Raw genomic sequence first — 18,103 nt, 5'->3', positions numbered from 1 at the left:
CTCTTTACAGCCGCCTTTGTGTATAATATGTTCTGAGACCATGAGAGCTTGTGCATTCCCAGGAGTTTGAAACTCCTCTTCCTGAATTCCACAATCAATTCCTTGATCTTACTGACACTGAGTGTAAGGTTGCTGTTGAAACACCATTCAACCAGCCGATCTATCTCACTCCTGTACACCTCCTCATTATTATAAGATTCTGCCAACAACAGTTGTGTCACTGGGGAGGTTATAGGTGGTGCTTGAGCTGTGCAGAGCCTCACAGTCATGACAGTAGAGAATGCAGAGTTGTGGGCTAAGGACACATCTTTAAGTGCACGTGTTGACCGTCAGTGAGGAGATGTTACTTCCAATCGGCACTGATTGTGGTCTCCTGATGAGGAAGTGTGAACGGAAACATAGGCCAAGGTTTTGAAGTTTGTTAGAGATGGTGTTGAAATCTGAGTTGTAATCAATAAACAGCAACCCAACTACCGCCACCATCATCATCAGGTGCCATGCCCAGTTTGAGCTTTGACTGCCATGGCCCACATACTCCTGTTTCGGCTCAAGTGGATCAATTCATTGGTATTCATTTCCAGTTCTCTGGCTGCTGTCTCCATCATCATTTGTCTTTGCCTTCCTCTTGCTTTCTTTCCTTCAATCTTTCCCATAATTACCGTGCATTCTAACTCCTCTTTCCTAAGCACATGTCCAATGAAGTCACGTTGCCTTTTCATTATCTCATCTAACTACCATAGGTATGGTTAATGCCAAGGTGGTTCAAGGCCAAGAGGAGGGCCAGTGAAATTACATTCACTATTGCATCCACTGTAGACCTGTTGTCGTAGTAGGCAAATTGCAGCAAGTCCAGGTTGTTGCTCACAGAAATTAATTCTAGACACAACCAATCTTTCAAAGCACTTCATCACAGTAGGCATGAGTGCTTCTGGGTGATTCATTAAGGCAGCTCACCCTGCTCGTCTTAAGCATTGGTATAATTAATGCCCTTTTGAAGCAGGTGTGAACCTTCACTTGCAGCAGAGATGTCCTTGATCATTCTAGTGGTTGGTTGGTCCTGATGCCTTGTGAGGGTTCACCCTCTTGAAAGATGATCTGAGACAGATATCACAAAGTTAGCAGGTGCTGCAGGATTTGCACAGTTTTACTCTTCCTTTCAAAGCATTCATAAAAGCTGTTCAGCTCATCGGGGAGTGACGTGACAGCCATTTATAATGTTAGGTTTCACCTGGTAGGAAGTTAAGGCCTGCAGACCCTGCCATAGTTTACATCTTTAACTTCACTTGGAATTGCTTTATCACTCTAAGATAGCATTCCATAGGCTGTACCTGGACACTCAGGATTCTAGATCACCAGTCTTGAATGCCACAGACCTCGTCCTCAGCTGCAAATCTCCTGGTTCATCCATGCCTTTGGTTTGTGTATGTCCAGTATGTTCTCAAAGGCACACACTTGTAGGGGAACCTGCAGGATATAGCATTTCCAAGGATCTGGTTTCCTTGTCCTTTTAATGGCTAGTCTACATTTCAGAAATTCAGAATAGCCCAAATGAGTAACTGCAAGTTATCTGATAGTTGGCACAGACCACAGCCACTGTGCGCTACTGGTGGAGGAAATGAATGTTCAGGATGGTGGACTGGGTGCTAATTAAATGAAGGGTTTTGTCCTGGAAGATACCAAGAACCTGGAGACTATCAGGCTGCAGTCATTCCTAGGAATTGGAGTCATTCAATCACTCTCTGCCTGCTATCTTCCCAATGGTGGAAAGCGTATATTTAATATTTCAATAGTATTTGAGTAATCGTGTGTGTGTTTGTGTATATATGTTTGATTAAGCATTCATTTGTTTAAATAATTCATTACAGGTTATATGCATAAATAGACGAACTGCATATGTCAATATACAGTGATATGTGCACGCCTCACTTACAGTAAACCCAAAGTTAGACCCACATTTGGGATTCCCGTGTCTTCCTCTGAATTAGTTTAATGTTTTGAAGTCACAGAACATAATATTTGCAATGCGGTATTTTTAAAATGAACCCAAGACAGCTATCCACCTGTTGAAACACTGTCGAACCAGAAAAAATGCAGTGAGGAATGGTTGAAATTTTAAAAAAGCAGCCCAACAAGTGCAGAAATGGACAAGTTAAAAAAAAAGTGCAGCACATATTCTTCGGAAGGAATACATAATCAAGTTTAGAACACAGGTTCATAAAGAGTGATTACTGGGTGATAAAAATAATTAAAACACAGAAATGGCTGGCTACATTGGAAAAATTAATGTTTCATTACACTAAAGATAACCAGAGTAGGTATACTGAGCTAATTCAACAATATTTTGAAGCAAATAAATTATCCTATGAGAAATGAATACTGATTTTGCTAAGAGCAATAGGTTTAAAGGCATAGCTTGCTTTGAAGTTTGACTGCTCCAACCAAACCAGCAGATATGAGCTTTACTGTAATCGTAAAAGTGATGCAGGAACAGTTAAAACTGAAACTATTGTTGATTTCAGAATGCTTCAGATTTCATAAGCGGTCCATTGCAGCATACGTGGCTGAATTAACAAAATTGTCTGAGCAGTGTCAGTTCAGTGGGCTTAATGATGCACTGAGATTGTCTAGTTTGTGGAATCTAACAAGAGGGCATTCAAAAACAGATCCTAACTGAAGTACAACTTACATTTAAAAGAGCAGCTAAAGTTGATGTTTCAACGAAACTTCAGAGATGCAATCGAGTTGCAGTCATGAAAAATATTACAACTTCTAAACGGAAACCAGCCAGGCCAAACAAATTGCATTACTGTTGTGGTAGGGGCTCACATACACCAGACCAGTGCAGGTTTAAGGGCAAAACATAGAAAATGGAACCACTAGGACACATACCAAGAGTATGTTGGGCAGATAAAAATAAATTGACTGCACAGAGAAGAGAAAAAGCCAAATTAAATTAGTTTCATAAAGAGCACTAATCTGCATGCTGTTGATGAAAAATCTGATGATGATGAGAGTGATACAGGACTGCTGGCCTGGAGATTTACAATGTGAAACAAGCAATATGGCTTACAGCAGAAGTGAATGGCAAATTAATTAAAATTAAATTGAACACTGGCTTGGCTGTTTTAGTCATTCCATGAGTATGAACAGGATTTCAAATTTTCTAAACTGAAGCCTGCAGATATCCAACTAAGAAATTATACTGGAGAAAAGAAAACTACTGTGGAAATAATATTTGTAACAGTGAAATGCAATAACCAACAAGCCACATTCGGCTTGTATGCAGTGAAAACAGGAAGACCAGCATTGTGAGGACGTGTGTGGCTGAAACAAGTACAACTTGATTGCGATCCATCCACAATTTGCATGCTACGTCCACTATAATGGAGCCAACTGAAAGCAAATTTAAAAATGTAGTACATGATGCCACAATTGTCTCCTTGCCACATACCATGAACCATTGCCCAACAGAGGACAAACAGGTGTTGGTGCCAACCCGTGCCTCTGATTGGAAAGTATATTGGACCAAGAAAGGACCATGCTGCTCAGAGGAATGTGGAAGTGACAAAAACAGCGGTCTGACTACAACAGTTTTTGTAGGCAACATACCTGAGAAAGCTTCTGCTATATTAATCAGTTACTTGCAAAATATGGCTTAGTTTTAAGCTGGAAGATAGATCAATGAGCTTAAACAAATTTGAAAGCATTTGGTTTTTGTGAGTATAAAGAACCAGAATCTACTCTGCGTGCATTAAGGTTATTACAAGTGGGAGACAAAAGGCTGCTTGTAAAAGTGGGAGGTAAGAAAACAGAGGATTCATCAAATAATGTGGATGCTGAAACCAAGAGCTGTGATCAGATTGTACAGGGAGCAATAGAAGGATTAGTAAGAGAATATTCCAGTGAACTAAGTGCACCTTCTCAAGATCAAGATGCACACATGAGAAGCTGAGAAAAGGAGAAGAAAGGTATCCAGAGCTGTCAGAACCACTTCCTGCTGTCGCAGAGTCAACTCAACGCAGAGGCCCCAGAACCTGGTGCTGTTTCACAGCCACAAGTCTCACATGCCAAGCAGAGTGATCTCCCTTGTCAGGAAAGACATTATCCCACAAGAGTACGTAATCCTCCACAGTGATTATGTTGTGTATATAGTTGAGATTCATTCTCTATTGTGCTGGAGTTTAAAGCTAAGGGAGGACTGTTGTGTATTTAATATCTCAGTAATACTTAAGTAATCTTCTGTGTGTATATATATTGAATAATCATTCTAGTTAAATAAATCATTATTTGTTATATGTATAAATATATGTGTACTGCATACATAATCACATTACCACATGATATGCACACTCCTCGCTTAAAGTAAACTCAAAGTTAGACCTGCATTTTGGACTCCTGTGTCTACGTTCAAATTAACTTAATGTTTTGAAGTTACAAACCGTAACGGAAAGGCCCCAAGCTGCAGGGTCACAGCTTCTAACCTGTGCCAATGGTGAATGTCAGGCTGTTGATGGTAGGTAAAAGGCAACAGCAACGCCATTGAATACGAAACTAGATGACTGCACTTTCTACTTCTGTGTCTTGTAATGTTATCTGGATCGTGCAGCAGCAGGAAGAATTTAATATTCTCCAATCATTTATGAACATCTCCATTTCCTACCGTATGATGAAAATAAGATCATGGTTGAGTCAACTAAAGATGGCTGGCCATAGGAACAACCCCTAAGAACTCATGCAGTAATAGGCTGAGGCTGGGACACAAATCGTCTCCTTTACTCAAGATATGATTAACCATAAGAATGGGTTTTTCCCCATGCTACCCATTTACGTCAACTTAATCAGTGCTCTACAACTACTGCCTTGATGTCAAAGACAGTCACTTTCATTATAACTCTGGAATCAGCTCCCTGGTCTACATTTGGATCAAGGTAATGATGATGTCTTAAACCAAGTGCTTAGCCTAATTCAAACCTGCCCTTGGCGGGTCTTACTATCATTTTGCTGGTACTGGGTGATATTTACCCAAACTGAATTTGTTCCTTTTTTTTGTAATCAGGCTATATTCAAGATTTTGACATGAAAATAAGTTAAGAATTATTCAGCATTTCTCGGGTCAAAATCCTCAAACTTCGTATGTAACTGCTATGTATGCATCGTCTCTGTAGGGACTTCTAGGAGTTCAATAAAAGCCACTGATTTCCACCTTCTCAAAAATAACCATGGCAAATACTTGAAAACTTGGGGCAAGCACAAAATAAATCTTTTCTTGCCAGTGATGTGCATGTTCCAGGAGTATTAAAAGTGTTTCACACTCGTCTTTGAATTAGTTTTGCCAGTTGTATAATATATTCACACCCTATCCTCACTATATGCATCTTCAGACAATGCGGATTCACAGTTATGCGAGGAACCTATTTCTACCGACATCTCCTTATATGCGTCCAAAACTGACAGTTATGTGAGGAGCACTGCTTTCCCGCCAATACAAGTCAGGTGCGCGCGCCTCACAATCTCACTTCCGTCAGTCTCACATTGGTTTTGGCAACGTGTGGATGCACGACCTTGTGCTCAAACTTTTGTTGGTTTTACCTACGGTGCAGTGATTTTGTGCTTGAAATATTTAACTATGCCTCCTAAGCATCCAATGTCATGTCCTGGGCCATCAGCCCGGCGGCAGAGAACCGCTTTAACACTTGAAGAAATGTTGGAAATTATAAACAGCATGGCATCAGCTGAAGGTAACACAGCTCTGGGACGCTACTGCCGGGAACAGAATCCTGATGTTAAAGTTCTTTTGTTGCTTGACAATGTGCTAGCCCATCCTAAATATTTGGACAGCATTCATCCTAATATTAATAGTGCGTTTCCTGCCGCCTGACATAACATCACTGATTCAACCACTCCATCAAGGTGTGATCCACATTCAAGATGTATGTATTTTTTTATATGGCGAACTACCTCTCAGATGCTGCAAGCAACAGACGATTTTGAAAATCCCGGGAGTTTACCAATGGTGGGGGAATGGTGGTGGAAGTTGGAACACTTGGCACAAATTGCGATGGACATGGACCCAAATTTAGAACAGAGTCAGCATTTCAGTTGTTCCCTGCCATCAACCCTTCTTCCCTACAAGCAAATTTATGCTGAAAAACAAAATGCTGCCAAGCAAGCAACCCTCACCACTTTCTTCAAATTGGTGTCATCTCCTGCTGCCAGCAGTTTTAAGAGTTCTGAGACTTCCCTCACCCCTTGATGTGCTTGAGATGATCCTGATGACCACAACCATCCACCTTATCCATGTAAAGCTGCCCGACACCACAACCACTCATCTCCCAGAGCGAACACGCCTGCCACTGTTGGCGAGTACTGTACACCCTTGGATGTTAACTTTCTATGATTTATTACATTGAATATTACCTTAAATTGATGAAATATAATACAAATGTTGTCTTGTGGTACTGCTTTTGTGTCATATTGGTATGAAAATGTGAATAAGTTACAGATAAAATATATTTAGGAAGACCTCTGGAACGCATCCCAATTTTCTCCATTTAAATAATTCTTCACATTATGTGTCGACCGCGAGGAACGTATCCCCTGCACATAATGAGGATAGGGTGTATCACAAAATACCTGTTACATCTGTTTGTTCCACTTTTTGTTTTTCCAGAAGTTCTTTTTCTTTTTGTTCCTGAAGCTTCTTTGCTCTTTCAAGCCTGTGTTGTAAACAATGGAAATCATTAGATATTTGGTCATAATTTTGATAACTAATATCTTAGGACTTACACGATTATTTAAAAAAAATAGAAACCTAGAAAACCTACAGCACAATATAGGCCCTTCGGCCCACAGAGTTGTGCCGAACATGTCCCTACCTTAGAAATTACTAGGCTTACCCATAGCCCTCTATTTTTCTAAGCTCCATGTACCTATCCACAGTCTCTTAAAAGACCCTATTATATCCGCCTCCACCACTGTTGCCGTCAGCCCATTCCACACACTCACCACTCTCTGCGTAAAAAACTTACCCCTGACATCTCCTCTGTACCTACTCCCCAGCACCTTAAACCTGTGTCCTCTTGTGGCAACCATTTCAGCCCTGGGAAAAAGCCTCTGACTATCCACACGATCAATGCCTCTCAATTTACTTGAATTATTGCGTGAATCATAATTTTGGTTAAATATTTGTAAGTCTTGAAGGAACAGTTGGAAGATTGGGGATGTTCTCTGAAACCTGTTACAATTTAATCAACATGCTTTTGTTCACATTTCAGTTAGGGAAAGTTTAATGGTTGCTGGGTTTAATAACTAATGTTATTTTTAAATTACCATTCAACTTTCTTGGATAGGGGAACAGCATTTTCTGCCATCTAATCATCTCATACTTCACTTGTGTTAAGTGAGGATTTAAAAATCTCAGCTAGAACTCTGGCAATCTATTCCCTTGACCTAGTAGCAGCCTGGGAAAAGACTGGTCCTGGGAATCCTGAAAATTATCTTATACTGAGTTGCCTGTGCTGTCCATTCTTCAGCCACTTCTCAGTTTTGGCAACTATATTATAGGCTAAAGTGTTAATTAAAGCTTTGCGTTGATCAACTTAACTAGTTAGTACTTGATACATTACAATAGATGCAATTTAGCTTTGAATTCCCTTGATGATCAGATGCTGCACCACTCCAAGTGAGCCATAACTACTTGTATGATGCACTTCCTTGGTCTTTGGGTATACTGTACAGTGGATTCCAGTTAATTGGGCCATCAGGGCAGCCCTTTATTTGGGACTCTATACCACTTAACTGGGACAGGAGACTATTGACAAACAATTTCTAACTAGTGTCAGTTGCGTACACTTGTGTGGCCATGAGGCACTGCACTGTGCTTAGAGCAATCATTTTAAGTAGTGTCAGTTGTTTGTGTTTATGTTCAAAAAGCAGTAATTTTTGTCACTGATAGTTGATGAGAAATAAGCAGTAAGGCAATTCGGAACTGTTTTGCATTCAGGCTTGGAGGTGCCAAAATTGGCTGGAAAGGAAAATGAAATGATTTCACTACTTCGAGAAGTTAGGAACTACAAAGAAACTCAAACTATCGATAATCATCTTGAATGTTACAATGAAAATGAAGATATGGAGGATGCAATCATCTAAAGCAGGGGTAGGCAACCTTAAGCACAAATGATTTTCTAGCACACGTTACTCATTAATTTGAGGCAAAACATAACTAAATGTATTTAAATGGATAATTCCCATATTTCAAGTTTTTTTTATGGCATTTATCTGGCGCACAGTCCACTTATTAATACGTGATCCGGCCCACAGAGGCAAAAAGGTTGTCAACCCGATCTAAAGCATTGTCTGAAGGCAGTCCATTATCTGCACTAGATGATTTTGTTAGTTTACAGTCAGTCAATCTAAAGAACACGGCAGATAAATTCCTCCATTGTTAACTACTAGGAACTAACACAGTTTTATAGTACTGTAGAATTATTGGTAGTGTTCTAATTTGATCTGCATTTTATTTAAATACACAAATTGTTGATCAGTAAATGATTGTCTTTTTATATACATCTTTTAATGATTTCCATGAAATTTCAGCCAATGGGGGCAGCCGCTTAATTGGGTCAAAATGTATTGGTCCCGATGTATCCCAAGTAACTGGAATCCTCTGCATTTGTTCCCCCCACCCCCGTCACATATAATCCAGAATAATGTATGTGGAATCATCCCCAAACTCAAAGGAACCTTGAGCTTGCCCAGGGAGATTGATCTGAAAACTGATGGAAACATCGCAGTGCCTCAAGCAATGGCTCACAAGGACAACTATAGTATTCTTTGAAACAAAGTCCATAATTCATAATCAATCTACTTTTCCCTTAGACATTTGAGAATAGAATTTTTTAAGCCAAAGGTACCTAATATTAATTGAGGGGTCCATGGACCCAGGTTTAGGAAATGCTAAAATATTTATTTCTTAAATTTTAGAATTAAAGAAAATCAGTTATTTTTCTGGGATGGCAGTTATTCTTTTGGTCAGTTGCCTACAGCAGGGGTCCCCAACCTTTTTTGCACCGCGGACTGGCTGAGGTGGGGGTGGGGGTTCAAGTTCAACAGTGCGTGACAAGGAATGAGGGAAGGTGCAGCTGACTCATATCGTTTCATATCGCCAAATCATATCGTTTCCTCCTGGCCCAGTAGCACATGTTTTGCGGCCCAGTGTTTGGGGACCACCGCCTACAGGACTTGATATGCACATTTTGTGGAAAACTCAAGAGACCACCTCTACTCAATATTATCAGTTTACAGGAAAACACATTGATCCAGATTCTTCTGTCTTCAATCAGTAAATGTTAATGTCCAGGATCAAAACCAAAAGTATAAATTCAAAATCTAAACGTTAATCATTGTTCAGATGTGTGATTGTAATTCAGAAGATTGGCTACTTACCCCTCCTCTGGCCAAAAGGTAACCAAGAACAGATATTTGGAACATTAGTGTTACTCTGTTATGAGCTGATGGAAAGCTAAAGGAAGTGGAAAGGAGATGGGAGGTTGGTGGAAAGATGATTTGCCCCATTGTAAAAAGCTTGAGTATGTAAATCAAGTGGTAGAACTATTGTGTGGCAGCTATTGGAAAACAAACCAAATCCTCAGAGACTGAGTGAGGGAATTAACATTGCATAGCACGCTTCCAAATAACCAAGTTCCAAGTTGGAAAAAGGTACATTTGATTCTTCATTATGAAACTAGCAAAGACAAACTATCAAAAATAGCGTTAATGAAATAAATGATATTAACAGTTTGTGGAATTAGTAATACAAGTGTAATAAGCCAACTTTGCAGTAAAAAAAATTACTTCTACCACACCCAAACCCTGACAAATTACCGTACCCAAAAATAAAATGTGCAACACAAAATACAATACAGACAGAAAACAGACACATGGCTCCTAGTGATTAAAAGCAAGCAACCTCTATTATGACAAAAGGTTGCATCAAATCAAACAAAAACTGAATACTAACAGAAACTATTAAAAATTACCTGCGAGCCAATGCTTCTTGGGCATCCATGGCAGCATTGCGGCCCCTGAATGCTGGGGGAGTTCGGCTGTGGCTTCTGCTTCTGCTAAATTTGCGTTTTCTTTTTTCTCTGCAACACAAATTTCAACGATTCAAAAAAAATAATAGTGAAAATTCATTTCCTAATTTCTTCTTCTGTCACAAAAAATAAGAATGAATAAATTTAAACTACACCAACAAATAGAATTACTATTTTTATATACACACAGTGGCTACTTTATTAGGATCCTCCAGTATCTAATAAAGAGGTCACTAAGTGTATGTTCGCAGTCTTCTACTGTTGTTGCCCATCCACTTCAAGATTCGACGTGTTGTGCATTCAGAAATGCTCTTTCACACACCACTGCTATATCGTGTGGTTATTTGAGTACTGTCACCTTCCTGCCAGTTTGAACCAGTCTGTCCATTCTTCTCGGATATCTCTCATGAACAAGGCATTTTTGTCCAAAGAACTACTACTCATTGGATGTCTTTCGATTTTCGTACCATTCTCTGTAACCTCTAGAACTCAAGAATTTCCAATCTGGAGACCACAGACCCCTCAGTTAATGGTAGGAGTCCATGGCTTAAAAAAGGTTTGGAACCTCTGCTCTGGAGAATGTGTGTGAAAATCCCAGGAGAGCAGCAGATTCTGAGATACTCAAATCACCTCCTCTAACACCAACAATCATTCCACTGTCAAAGTCACTTACATCACATTTCATTCCCCAGTTTTATGATTGGCCTGAACTGAACCTCTCAAGCTCTTGCATGCTTTTATGTATTGAGTTGCTGCCATATGATTGGCTGAGTAGATACAGTGGATTCCAGTTAATTGAGACACATCTTGGACCAGTACCTTTAGCCCAATTTGCTGAAGTTCCATAAAATAGTAAAAAAGGCATATATAAAAATAGGCAAACTACCATTTAACTGAGTAACAAATTATACATTTAAATGAAATGCAGGACAAAGTAGAACACTACAAAAATGTGTATTAGTTCCTAATAGTTATTGACGGATCTAGAGTACGCTGTCATATTCTTTCGACAGATTATATATGAACAAAATCAGCACAGACACCTACTGTGGATAATGGACTGCCTTTATATAATTTTTGGTGATTACATTCTCTAAACCTTCATTTGCATCATAACATTCAAGACGATTGTCGATACCTTCAAATTCTTCAGGGAAACTGATCCCTGCCCCAATTAAGCAGCATAGAGTCCCAAATAAACTAAGGAAATCCAGACTATTTTCGATTAAGAGTTGTCCCAAATAAGTGGCTGCCTGATCAACCAGTGGCTCAATTAACTGGAATCCACTGTATTTGCATTAACAAGGAATACAGATGTACCTAATTTAAGTGGCCAATGAATGTATAATCACTAGAAACAATAGAACAGAAAACATAGTTCTTAAATAACTACAAGTTCCAGGTTCCCATTGAGTTAAAATAAAGAGTTGAGAATACTTAAATACGTAATCTGAATAGGAAGAAATTAAACTCAACGCTATGAATAAAATGAACATCAGAAATATCCATTACTTCTCCAATCCTCAATTAAGTAGATATTTGAAGTATTTTTCTTACTTAAGGGCACAGAGTAATGCAAATAAGAATATATTTACTCTGATCAAGCTTTTTCATGTTGAAATATAACCGTTTCTCTTTACCTAGAGGCTGCATGACCTGCTGGTTGCTTCCAATAGGTTAATTCTGATTTTAATTCTGATCTCCAGTAGTTTTTTTTTGTATTAATAGCTGTGGTTAGTGCTGTTTTATTTTGAATATACTAGAAAAACAGGTTCGCACACTGGAAATGTGACTCTGGAGTTTCTTGCAGAATTTCTCAGCACAATTTTGCTTTCTTTCTTCATTATGTATTTTTAATCATTTAAAATTTCTAATGTGGGGAATTGAGTGCAACACTTAAAAGTCTGATGAATCAATCAGACACCAGAAATAGACAAGAAATAGATATAAAACAGCGCATTCCCGCATTATGAAGGAGTTATTTTCCTCGAAAACTGTCCATACCATGATTTTCCCTGACAAGAACATTAAATACGTAGAGATATATTTTCTACAGGATGTTTTTTTCTCTCATTAGTAATGACCCCAAAAGGTACAAAGACTACAGACGATAATTTTAATTGTATCGTGGGAAGAGAGAAATTATTGTCTTTCCTTCAATTGACTAGAAATGTGTGTTACATTTCTTAAAAAATTTCATATTACAAGTATCAACAGAAGTGATAGCCATCAGATTCCAAAGCAATCCTGCTATGTACCGGCAGTGTACAATTGTTGTTCTTGGTAGTTTAGGTCTCTGTATATATTGGGTGTATTTATACAGTCGGCCCTCCTTATCCGCGAGTTCCGCATGCGCGAATTCAACCAACCGCAAATCCAGAAAACCCGTAAGTGCTCTTCTAGCACTTGTTGTTTGAACATGTACGGAGTTTTTTTCCTTGTCATTATTCCCTAAACAATGCAGTATAACAACTATTTTACATAGCATTTACATTGTATTAGGTATTATAAGTAATCTAGAGATGATTTAAAGTATACGGGAGGATGTGCGTAGGTTATTGTGGATCGGGATCGAAAAAAAACGGAAGTTCTCTTACTAAGTAAGTCGGAACAGGTACATCCGGTATTATTTAGCGTCATTTAGTCAAATGTTTGTCTTAGTGTATATTTTACCTTTCTATGCAAATAAAACACTTAAGAAACATATGTTTCAGCGCCAGGCTTGGGAACGGAAATTCCCGAGTTCGATCCAGTGACAGACCACTCCCCAGTGCTCTCCATCGCTGCCGAGTTGATGTGGAGAATCAAAAACCCAAAAACTAAACCACTGCGTTGCTTAGTAATAATTGTAGTTTTAATCGGGGCAGGGCTTTTCTCACTTTATCCTTTAAAATTGTTCCTATCGTTGACCAACTGTAGCCTAACGCTTTTCCAATGATCGATGGCGTTTCACCTCTTTCCGATCGCTTTATTATTTCCACTTTATTTTAAATCGTGACCGTGATTATTTTTGTACACAGAATTATACCTCCCATTCTTCTCTACAATATTCTTGGCATTAAATAGAACAGTGAAATGTTAAACCCAGTATGTGTTTCTGTCCTATTCACTGTTTATTAAATTTCCCATGCGGAAACATCGAAATAAAATCTCCCGCCAATTCCCAAATCAACAGTACACATCAACAAAGTAGTAATAGTTTCCAATGCAAACCTCTTGATGAAAAGCAATGCAGTCTTTCTTTTGTCTAAAAAATAATCTTTCAGTACAATGCAAACAACAGGAATTCTGCAGATGCTGGAAATTCAAGCAACACACATCAAAGTTGCTGGTGAACGCAGCAGGCCAGGCAGCATCTGTAGGAAGAGGTGCAGTCGACATTTCAGGCCGAGACCCTTCATCAGGACTAACTGAAGGAAGAGTGAGTAAGGGATTTGAAAGTTGGAGGGGGAGGGGGAGGGGGAGATCCAAAATGATAGGAGAAGACAGGAGGGGGAGGAATAGAGCCAAGAGCTGGACAGGTGATAGGCAAAAGGGGATACAAGAGGATCATGGGACAGGAGGTCTGGGAAGAAAGACAAGGCGGAGGGGGACCCAGAGGATGGGCAAGAGGTATATTCAGAGGGACAGAGGGAGAAAAAGGAGAGTGAGAGAAAGAATGTGTGCATAAAAATAAGTAACAGATGGGGTACGAGGGGGAGGTGGGGCATTAGCGGAAGTTAGAGAAGTCGATGTTCATGCCATCAGGTTGGAGGCTACCCAGACGGAATATAAGGTGTTGTTCCTCCAACCTGAGTGTGGCTTCATCTTTACAGTAGAGGAGGCCGTGGATAGACCTGTCAGAATGGGAATGGGATGCGGAATTAAAATGTGTGGCCACTGGGAGATCCTGCTTTCTCTGGCGGACAGAGCGTAGATGTTCAGCAAAGCGGTCTCCCAGTCTGCGTCGGGTCTCGCCAATATATAAAAGGCCACATCGGGAGCACCGGATGCAGTATATCACCCCAGTCGACTCACAGGTGAAGTGTTGCCTCACCTGGAAGGACTGTTTGGGGCCCTGAATGGTGGTAAGGGAGGAAGTGTAAGGGCATGTGTAGCACTTGTTCTGCTTACACGGGTAAGTGCCAGGAGGGAGATCAGTGGGGAGGGATGGGGGGGACGAACGAACAAGGGAGTTGCGTAGGGAGCGATCCCTGCGGAATGCAGGGGGGGGGGGGGGGAGATGTGCTTAGTGGTGGGATCCCGTTGGAGGTGGCGGAAGTTACGGAGAATAATGTGTTGGACCCGGAGGCTGGTGGGGTGGTAGGTGAGGACCAGGGGAACCCTATTCCTAGTGGGGTGGCGGGAGGATGGAGTGAGAGCAGATGTACGTGAAATGGGGGAGATGCGTTTAAGAGCAGAGTTGATAGTGGAGGAAGGGAAGCCCCTTTCTTTAAAAAAGGAAGACATCTCCCTCGTCCTAGAATGAAAAGCCTCATCCTGAGAGCAGATGCGGCGGAGACGGAGGAATTGCGAGAAGGGGATGGCGTTTTTGCAAGAGACAGGGTGAGAAGAGGAATAGTCCAGATAGCTGTGAGAGTCAGTAGGCTTATAGTAGACATCAGTGAATAAGCTGTCTCCAGAGACAGAGACAGAAGGATCTAGCAAGGGGAAGGAGGTGTCGGAAATGGAGCAGGTAAACTTGAGGGCAGGGTGAAAGTTGGAGGCAAAGTTAATAAAGTCAACGAGTTCTGCATGCGTGCAGGAAGCAGCACCAATGCAGTCGTCGACGTAGCAAAGGAAAAGTGGGGGACAGATACCAGAATAGGCATGGAACATAGATTGTTCCACAAACCCAACAAAAAGGCAGGCATAGCTAGGACCCATATGGGTGCCCATAGCTACACCTTTAGTTTGGAGGAAGTGGGAGGAGTCAAAGGAGAAATTATTAAGAGTAAGGACTAATTCCGTACAATGCTTTGTTTTCTGCCTAACAGCCAATAATTCACATGGCAAAGAAGCAATCTCTCACAATCTATGGAACAGAGGTCCTTACAAAAGGCAGGTTCCATTTTGAAAGTGGAGAAGTGAATTTAAAATAGAAAAAAAAAGCAGCACAGAGGACCTACGCAATGACACAAATCTCTGATACATTATTTTTAATATATTTCCTGGACTTTGGGCAATTAATCACAGCTGGCACAAGAAATTGGGGCAATTATTCGTCAGTACCCTGGCCAAACTAACTGCTACCGACTGGTCTTAATTAAAGGCATGCCCACCCTTGTGGGGAGAAAACTCTGCTACCCATTTATTTGTCAATCTTGCTCTCATTCACTTTTGCCTCATCGTTAAAGATTATTTTAAATTTTAGGAAAAGAACCTAATCAATTTGTTACTTCGCCCCACTTCCCTAACTTCATCTTTCAGTTTCTCCATAACAGAGCTTTCCAAGATCTCCACACTCTTGTAAAATCTGATCTCCTCAGCATCTCCAGTTTTAATTGATGCGTCATTCATGGTTGTGCGTTCATCCAATAAAGCCACAACTTCCGGAATTCCTTCTCTGAACCTTTCTTTACTCACTTTAAGTGGTATCTTAAAACACAGCCAAGCTTTTGGTACCATGTCTTTGAATCTTGCCTGGATGGCTCAGTGCCAAATCTTACTCAATAATGTTCCCACAGATAAAATGTTATTATTCAAATATATTTCAAAGAGTTATTGGCCAAAAACAATTTGGGAGCTATTTTATAGATAAAATATAATTATAATTACAGACCAATGAACTTACTTGCTTCTACTTCTACTCCTGCGAGGCCTGTGCCTTGATCGTGATCTTGAACGGGATTTTGGTCGCCGTTTTTTTTCTCTGGTTCTTGAGCGCCTGTCTCTGCTTCTTGAATGCCTGTCTCTGCTCCTTGAACGCCTGTCCCTGCTCCTTGAACGCCTCCCGCGACTTCTTGAGCGCCTCCCGCGACTCCTTGAGCGCCTCCCGCGACTCCTTGAGCATCTGTCCCGACTCCGAGATCGCTTATCTTTGCTCCTTGAGCGTCTGTCCTGACTGCAAGATCGCTTATCCTTACTTTTTGAGCGCCTGTCCCTGCTCCGAGATCGCTTATCCTTACTCCTCGAGCATCTATCTCGGCTCCTTGACCGTTTATCCTTGCTCCGCGAATGCCTGTCCCTGCTCCGGGATCGCTTGTCCTTGCTTCTCGACCGCTTGTCTCTGCTCCGCGATCGCCTATCTTTGCTCAAGCGTCTGTCCCGACTCCGGGAGCGCTTGTCTTTGCTCCTTGAATGCCTGTCCCAGCTCCTTGAGCGCTTGTTTCTGCTCCCTGACCGCCTATCCCGACTCCGAGATCTTTTCTCTTTGCTCTTTGAACGTGATCTCCTCCTCTCACGGCTGCGATGTCGTCTGTGTCATGACACAAACAGAAATTGATAAACTTGTGTTTACACAAAGGAATATCAATGACGTACATATCAGTTAACAGAAAACCTTTAGATCAACTGTACAATTACAACATTCCAATGATAAAAAGTGTCCCTTTAAAATCATTAAGTTTTTAAAGAAAATTAAAGGCTAGCTTTGAATCAGACGAATAATTATGATGTTGAAAATTAATGTCTTCATAATTTGGCAAAAGTATTTCAATTAGGATCCCAAGCAAAAGACAAACAAGCCTCAAATATGTTAAAAAGAAATACATTAACTCTACTTACCTCTCTCTTGATCTGGACCTAGAATAACTATGAGCCTTTGAAGGTTTCTTTTCTTTTCGTTTTGGCCGCTCTTCTCCATTTTCTGCTGAACTTAATCGCTCTCTGCATTTGTTTTGCTCCTTGTCACTTTGTTGCTCAGATGACTTTGCTTTTTTGGTGGTAGATTTTTCTTTTAAATCCCGTCTTCGTTCCTGTTTTAAGAAGAAGTTGGTTCTTTCAGGAAAATAGTGCAACAAAAAGAGTTAGTATGGATACTAAAATACAAAGATTTAATAGTGGGTTGTAAAAGCAAAAATTCTTTGAATGTCTTAAGAGGGAGTGAAGCAAAGTGCTCTTAACATTCAATGCTTTTCACAACACACCAAACCCAAGAAACAGAAACCAGAAAACTAAGTTTGTATGTTGATACATGTTTGAGGGACTGATAATCAACTTCTATTCTTGCAATATCAATTATTTTCAGTGCATGTGATATGCTATCTCTGTCTCTCACTGTGAAAACATTCCAACCAAATTTCAAATAAAACTGACTTAATCCAATCTTATATCACTTGTTTTTCACATTCATGAAATTTCCAATTATAAGCTTATGCTTAAGATTTATTAGGTACAACATACTTGAAAAAAAATCTATTCTCTTTAAATACAGTTCACAGACTCAGCCTATTCATCAGATCTTTCTCAATTGTCCCACAAGACCAGCAACACCACCCTGAAAAATATCAGCTACAAATGACAACCAAATTTTCCACACAGCAAAAAGAATATTACATTAAGATCTGATCTGGACTTACTAAACTTAAAAACTGTGTCTTTACAGAATCACTATTCACTTATAACCAGTCCTTCTCTTCCCCCCCGCCCCCACCAATTGTGAAATCTGTAGAACTGCACAAACCATTTCTAATCAAACAGCTTTTAATGCTGTGGGGATATTGTGAATTTTCTGATTTAGGTCAAATACTGAAATGTCACCAAATTAAAACTTTGTTTGCAAAGCAGTTTTACACCAAGTTATTCAATAAGGTTTGATGACAAAACCACATGATTTTCTTGTGATCATGTTCAATATTTTTCAATTAAAAAGATATTTACACACTGCATCACCTGCTGTATAGGCCAATCCCCTGTGCAGTGGATACAATAGATTGCAGGAGCATTGATGACAAACAACCATAACATCGACTTCAGACGACGATGGAAAGAGGAGGTCATCGATAGCCTATGCTCCACTGGAAGCTAAGGGCCCAAGTAAAGCATCACCTGACATTTAGACAGGAGTACCAAAATGCAATAATATACCA

General features: G+C 40.2%; 1 protein-coding gene across 2 annotated transcripts in view; it reads right to left on the bottom strand.

Moving 5' to 3' along the window:
* The window catches only part of rsrc2 (arginine/serine-rich coiled-coil 2), a 38,267-nt gene that overhangs the window by 8,420 nt on the left and 11,744 nt on the right, over nucleotides 1-18,103 (bottom strand). For both annotated transcript variants that reach the window (XM_072247822.1, XM_072247823.1), the window contains exons 4-7: nucleotides 16,800-16,990; nucleotides 15,868-16,491; nucleotides 10,038-10,145; nucleotides 6,634-6,716 (exon numbers count right to left, since the gene is read on the bottom strand). In XM_072247822.1, the coding sequence (XP_072103923.1) occupies nucleotides 6,634-6,716; nucleotides 10,038-10,145; nucleotides 15,868-16,491; nucleotides 16,800-16,990 (1,006 nt within the window). The remainder of the gene's footprint in view (nucleotides 1-6,633; nucleotides 6,717-10,037; nucleotides 10,146-15,867; nucleotides 16,492-16,799; nucleotides 16,991-18,103) is intronic.

The sequence above is a fragment of the Mobula birostris genome, chromosome 31 (assembly GCF_030028105.1).
Source record: "Mobula birostris isolate sMobBir1 chromosome 31, sMobBir1.hap1, whole genome shotgun sequence".
Lineage (NCBI taxonomy): Eukaryota > Metazoa > Chordata > Chondrichthyes > Myliobatiformes > Myliobatidae > Mobula > Mobula birostris.
The sequence above is the reverse complement of the archived record's forward strand: the minus strand, read 5'-3'. Positions and strand labels throughout refer to the sequence as shown.